General features: G+C 35.4%; 1 protein-coding gene across 1 annotated transcript; it reads right to left on the reverse strand.

Moving 5' to 3' along the window:
- Window positions 1-234: 234 nt before the first annotated feature.
- Window positions 235-6291, reverse strand: LOC140824224 (uncharacterized). The gene is made up of 7 exons (XM_073185820.1): window positions 6118-6291; window positions 6000-6011; window positions 5765-5884; window positions 5614-5667; window positions 2030-2193; window positions 1161-1337; window positions 235-655 (listed from the first exon to the last, which is right to left on the reverse strand). Exons 1-7 carry the CDS (start codon window positions 6289-6291, stop codon window positions 442-444), a joined length of 915 nt encoding a protein of 304 aa, XP_073041921.1. The 3' UTR covers window positions 235-441.
- Between the last annotated feature and the right edge of the window lie 690 nt (window positions 6292-6981).

Raw genomic sequence — 6981 nt, forward strand, 5'->3', positions numbered from 1 at the left:
ATGCCCGTCAAAAAAAAAAAAATTTAAATTTCTATTGCGTATTGGATTGGAGAAAACAGTACACCAATAAATGACAAGTTCGATTCTAGGTGAACGGTCATTTCTCTTAATAAAGAGGAGTGGTTCGATTATAAAGATGATGACAGGTTCGATTAAAGAACCTCCGCCCCATGTGATGCAAGAAAAGCTACTATCTTAGTCGTACAAAACCAACTATTCTATTACTTGTGAATCATTTGGGAAATCTTTTGTGTTTATTTAAATAAAATTGAGCTGTGATTTATTTAAATAAAAAGATACAAGTCCATATATACTATGATGCTGCAGCATACCAATACAAAGAAGACAAAGAAATGAATAAAATCCTATGCAGCACCAGAGACCCTATCTTCTCATTTGCCTAAAAAAGGACACTAACAATATAATAATTCATCTATCATCCTACTTTTTAGTATTGTAGAACCTGGCAACCCAAGGGGCAAGCTCAATGATATCAGGAGTTCTGGGGTTGATTGAGTAATAATCAGACCAATAGCAAGGGGAGTGTTTCTCTGCAAAATGTCCACCCTCGTATATACAGAATGGCAGCCATTCTTCACCTCCATTCATTTTCCTTTGTCGTTCCCTTGGGTAAGCTAATGGCGCTTGCACATACCTGCATTTAATCATCAAAACAAGGATTTAATCGATAGTCTCATTTTCTCACCTCTATAGGGAGGGTGATACAACACCTACAGAACAATGCAGTAATTAATGTTTTAGTCAAATAGGTGTTTTGTGAAGAACCTAGCTATCTTTTGAGAGATAATTGAACTGGGTTTATGTTAGATAGGATTATGCTCTCTCTTATTCCAGATTGCTATGTAGTCTGGTATTGTTTGTATTCCACTAAGAAGTTTCAGCCTAATTCTCCCCCGTATATACTTTGACCTGTGCATTTTATTTACTGGTAGAGTCGTAGAGTATAGAGGCTCAGAGCCAAGCCGCCCTCTGGGTACAGGTTGTGTTTCTTTCAAAAAACATATTGAAACATAAACTGTTACGAAGCCATAACCTAGACAGTGAAAACTCAGTTACACAACACAATATCTAAGTGATTTTCTAACACATTGAAAACAATTGTTTGTTGGATATGTGATTGGGGAGTTGATTATAACTACCTGATACCATCAAGAATAGCATCCCAACAAAAATGGGTGTGACCGAACACATGACACGCTGATGGACTCCCTCGAGCTCCATGTATACATCTTATTCTGTTCTCAAGATAGATGGAACCAATGATTTTTGGGAGATTTGGATAGAAAAGCATTCTTTTTTCAGGGCACAGCTCTTGCCTGCACAAAAGAGTTTGCAAATATGTATTTCCTCCAATTGAAATGCTTGTGCCAACGGATAAAGAGGTTTATCCGTTGATATGTGATAATTGATATAAATGCAGATATCAGAAAACAATAGAGCCAAAAACAAAAAACTTTCCCAGCACTTCACAATTATACTGTTCCCATTTTACGAGTTTAGAGGATAACAGAAGAAATAAACTATGCCGACACAGCTTATTCAACATCCAGCCTGTTCAGATATTGAGATTAACTGGTTGAAGCCAATTTATCCGAAAAGTCCCTCCAAATAAGGTGAGTTAGTAAAATTAAAATCACTTTATTTTAAATAAAAACAACCAATTGAGTAAGGAGTATATCTTTATAAATGGAAGCACATCGAGCTACATATATTTTAACTTCCAATTGAAGCTTATTGACACAGTAAGCTGTTCTAATCTATTTTAAAGAAGGGAATATCAAACTAATTAAGGGAATGCATTGAGTCCACAAAAAAAATGATCAGAGACTGAGTCAAGCTTTACATTGCACATAGGATGGACGACATAAATTATAAGATGCTACTGCATCTACGAATTCATTCTACAAAACACTTGTAAAGGAGGTAACAATTCTGAGACGTCATGGTGTGTGCATGAGTACCCAACAAAATCAAATAGCTTCTAAAGGCATAAAAAAGATTGACTGACCTCGGAACAAAGTGAGAGAATGAAATTATATGGCTGCATCTCTTCTGGATATCTTCGACTACGTCCCAGTTCTTGTCATTCAAATCATCAAAATGCTTAGCAAGCGAAGACTCTTCCTTTTTCAAATCATCAGGCCATTTGCATATATGAAAGTCTTTGCATGCCTAACAGCGCAACATTCAATATCTCAGGACAGGTGTAATCACCCAAATATATGGATCATGAAAATGATGAATCACTTTTATTTATATGAGCTTATATGTGAATAATTAAGTATGGACTTTAGTGAATCTAATAGGTTGTGATCCTTTAATATGTAGAGAAATAAGTATAATTTATATTTTTATGATGGGCTAAATCAGAAATATCAGAAGATATTGATATACGTTATTTGTATATGGGTCATAGTTCCTAGATCGTTCGCAATCACATACCTAATTCTCTGAAAATTATTGAGATTTGTTTAAAGTTTGGGATATTTTTGGATCCAGATCTAGAAAAGAAAATTTTATATGAAATTTTTTTATATGACTTCAGATCTAGAAAATATTTTGGTTTAAACAATTTTTTCATGGATTCAGGTTGATTGTTTCGAATTACGGTTAAGTATTTTATATATATATATATATATATATATATATATATATATATATATATATATATATATAAATCTTCATAAATTCGAAACTACAGGGTCGCTGGCCAATTTCTACAACGTTTCAGCGCTGAAAAAACGACGCTTCATGCGGATACAGTTTTCCAGGATACCATGACAGCACCGAGTTGGGCGTGACCCGCGCCACAGTCTATCCAAGCAGGTGAAAGCGCGCTGTGGTACCCGCCTCGCACTGTGTTCAGGAAGAGGAAAGGTTGAAGCAAGACAAGACAGAAAGTGTTCATTATGCCTCTACCTCGAAGGACAGGCAACAAAGTTGAAGTTTAGGCAATAGGGAAATTTAAATTATTGTTAAATACTTGAATATATTTGGATATTTTTGAAACATTCATTGTATCATTTTTAGACGGAATTTCATTTCTATTTCTGCATTGGACAAATTCGGTAATTCTTGTTCATTTAGAAATGAAATATTCAGCTTGTTTCATTATTGAAAATTGGTTGATTCTCGTTCATTATTAACTGGATACTATAATCTTTATTTTTTGGATGTTATGGCTTCATTTAATGAATCCCTGCAAATAAGTAGGGGTACAAAAGAAAATTAAACAGTGATAATTCAGTTGCATTATGGCACAAGAGATTAGGTCATATCTTTAAAAAAAGAATAAGGAGACTTGAGTCAGACGAAATTCCCGAATCTTTTGATTATACATTTTAATAATTGTGTTAATTGTATAAAGGAAAAACAAACCAACAAAAAGAGATTTGAAGTCAACAGGAGTTCAGGTGTCTTATAACTTATACATACTTATATTTGTGGTTTATTTTCTTCGGATTCTTGGAATGGTCAACAGTATTTCATAACGCTAACAGATGATTTTTCAAGATATGACATTATTTATCTCATTCATGAAAAAGCACGGTAATTAGATATGTTCAAAAATTATAAAGCTGAATTTGAAAATCAACTTGACTTGAAGATTAAAAGCGTCAGATCTAACCTGGGTGGTGAATTCTATAGTAGATATGACAGTTTAGGTGAACAACGTCCAGGACCTTTTGCTAGATTCCTAGAGGAATGCGGTATCGTCCCACAGTATACTATGCCAGGTTCGCCCATTATGAATGGTATTGTTGAAAGATGAAACAGAACGCTTAAGGACATGGTGAGGAGTATGATTAATCATTCCACCTTACTGGAATCACTTTGGGGTGAAACACTAAGGACCACCTCGTATATCATTAACAGGGTCCCAACTAAGGCAGCGATCAAAGCCCCTTGTGAACATGGAACAGGCAAAAAGCCTAGTCTTAAGGATTTGCACGTATGGGGATGTCCTGCTAAGGCAAAATCTTACAAACCTAATGAAAAGAAATTGGGCTCAAAGACAGTCATTTTATTGAATATTTTCATCATGGAGTACAAGTTTTATGATCCTACAAGCAAGTCGATTTTTTAGTCGGAAAATGCCTGGTACTTGAGGATGTTGATTTTGCGGGGGGAGATAAGTAAAAGATATTGCCTTTGAAGAGGAATATGTAAATATTCCCACAGCTGTATTGGACATTGATTATGATCACATTCCTTACTTTGACGAAGACATAATACAGGAAACAATATTAGAGATCCTCCCATTCCAACTGAACAAACTCAAGCACCTCCAGAACCTATGCCATTAAGGAGATCCATTAGAGAGCAGAAAATGCAATGCCAGATGATTACATTGTATTTCTTCAAGAACATGAGGCAAACATTGGAATGATGAAGGAGATCCTATCAATTTCCGTCAAGCCATGGAAAGTTCTAACTATCAAAAGCGGAATGATGCCATGAATAAGGAGATAAAGTTCATGAAAGAGAATAACATTTGGGGTCTTGTACCATTGCCTAAAGGTACGAAAAGCCCATTGGTTGAAAATGGTATTTAAAACCAAGAGGCATTCAAAAGGCAATGTGAAAAGATATAATGTTCGACTTGTCGCTAAAGGCTTTACACAGAAAAAATACATTGATTATAAAGAGACTTTCTCTCGGTTTCTTCGAAAGACTTTTTAAGGATTATAATGGCTTTGGTGGCGCATTTCAATCTTGAGCTTATATGAAATTCTCAGGCTACACATCCATTTCATAATCCAAGCCATTCATTTGCGTTGGCATATACGACCACTGATGGGTCTAGTTACCTTGAGCGTAGCGAATACTGCTTTGATTCTATGTTGATGTGATTGATGGACCAGATTAGTTATAGATATATTTCGGAATGACAACATTTTTAAGCTCATAAGTTTATTTTCACAAAGATAATTTATAAGGTTAGGCATATAGCCCAAGCGAGAGATTGTTGGATAAATTTTATTTATATGGGTTTATATGTGAATTATTTATTGTGGGTTGTCGGTTAAGTTAAGCCCAAAATAAAGTGTTCAATTAATATTTCAGGTCATTGGAGTTTAATGTATATAGGTTGTAAGCTTTTAATGCGCAAAGACATAAGCGTAATTTACTTTTTTATGATAGGAGAAGATAACGAGAGACATTATCTAAATATAGGCCATGGTCTCCAGATCGCACACATTCACGTTCCCTATTTTTCTCTCACATTAAGAAAATAGTTCGAAAAGAAAACTAAAGGATTCTCGCAAGAAAGAAACACGTAGATCTAGAAGATCAAGACGCGTTCTAAAAAATTCAGAATTATAGTTTCAGGTATGCTTCCGCTTAAGTTTTCAGTCAAATTCTTAATGATTTAACATTATGGATTTTATAATTTATGTGGATTTTCTCCAACAGAAATATATAAAGTTTACACAATGTGGCCGTTGTAAAGACTAGAGTTAAGTGTTCAAATGCACCAGAGAAACAGAACACATCAAATGGCGGTTCAAATCTAAATTTCTGAGAGCACAGGTGTCCGGTGAGGATTAAAAAAACGAAATCCTTACTAGGAAAAAGAAAGTTAATCACCATCTCCAAGGAAGGGATGTGAACTCCAGTTATGTCCCTTTCCCCATCAAAGCTCTGGAAGAAGCCAGGTCATGAAAATGAACCGAGGACTCAGACCAAGAATAAAAAGGTTATTTGATACAGCATTGCGAAGATTCAAGGTCAAATTTACCTCATGATACCAAGAGTACAATGGGATAACTCCCAATCCATCAACTATGCCAGGTGTAGTTTCAACTCCAAGTCTCTCACATGCATCCAGCAACTTATCCAATTTATCGAGAGAACCCAACTGAACAACAATAAAAATCACATAGAAAAACTTGTAAGGAGGTATAAACAAAATCCTTTTGTGCAGTTTGCAATTGTACTCACTCATATCTGGATTTATATCATTTGATACTTACCAATTCCTTACCCTTTTTTTTTTATAAAACGAGAATATAAATGAGAGAAGTGAAAGATTATGTGGTCAGCTTTCTCCCTCCGTAGCCAAAGATCGTGGTTCCCCGGGACAAAGAAAACACGATGGAACTCGTCCTTCAAGAGCGACATAGTGAGAACGAAATTAGAGCAAGTCTCGGCCACATCACCGGCAACCAAAAGCACATCCTCGCTACTGCGGGACTTCAAAGATCTCACCCAACTCATGTTGTCCGAGTAATCCGTGTGCAAATCAGACAGCACAAATACTCCCATTTTCCTCGTATCAGAAGACGAAATTAAGGATCGGGCTCGAGGAGTGCAATTGCAAATAGAGAAGTGATTTCGAATTCCTGTGTGATTTCGTTGCGGCCACGCCGGGCCAGTGGAGTAGAGGCACAGAGGAGCCATGCATGTATGTGTGTAAAACCCAACCCCCCAAATCCAGAGCTAATCTGTTTTCTTCTTTTTGGTGAATTCGGACAGAGATCTACTTTGATCCGAAACTCCGAAAAGCTCGATCCGGTTGACCAACCCACCTGCTCATCAATTTTATTTTATTTTGTTTTATTTTGTTTTATTATATTTTATTTTATTTTTATCTCTCTATTTTATTATATTTGTATATATTTTTATCTGAAATTTTACCAATTTCAGATAAAATGTCGTAGATGGCAAAATACTCTCAACTTTCCGCACTAGTACTTCGTAAGTCGTGGCACAAATGTTGCAATCTAGTTAGTTATTCATGGTTTGTGTTGTTTGTGTAACAATAAAGAGAGTAAATTCTTTGATTCAAAATCCTAATTGTCCAAAATTGATTTGGACAGGTGAGATCAAAAAAATATAAGAACCCTACATTACTAAACAAAAAATTGGATAATTTGATGTATGTGATGTGTTATGATCTTTTTGCTAGCATCTCATGGCATACACTATGCGTGTGCCCTAAATATTATTATTTTT

This window comes from Primulina eburnea, chromosome 2 (genome assembly GCF_022965805.1).
Source record: "Primulina eburnea isolate SZY01 chromosome 2, ASM2296580v1, whole genome shotgun sequence".
Lineage (NCBI taxonomy): Eukaryota > Viridiplantae > Streptophyta > Magnoliopsida > Lamiales > Gesneriaceae > Primulina > Primulina eburnea.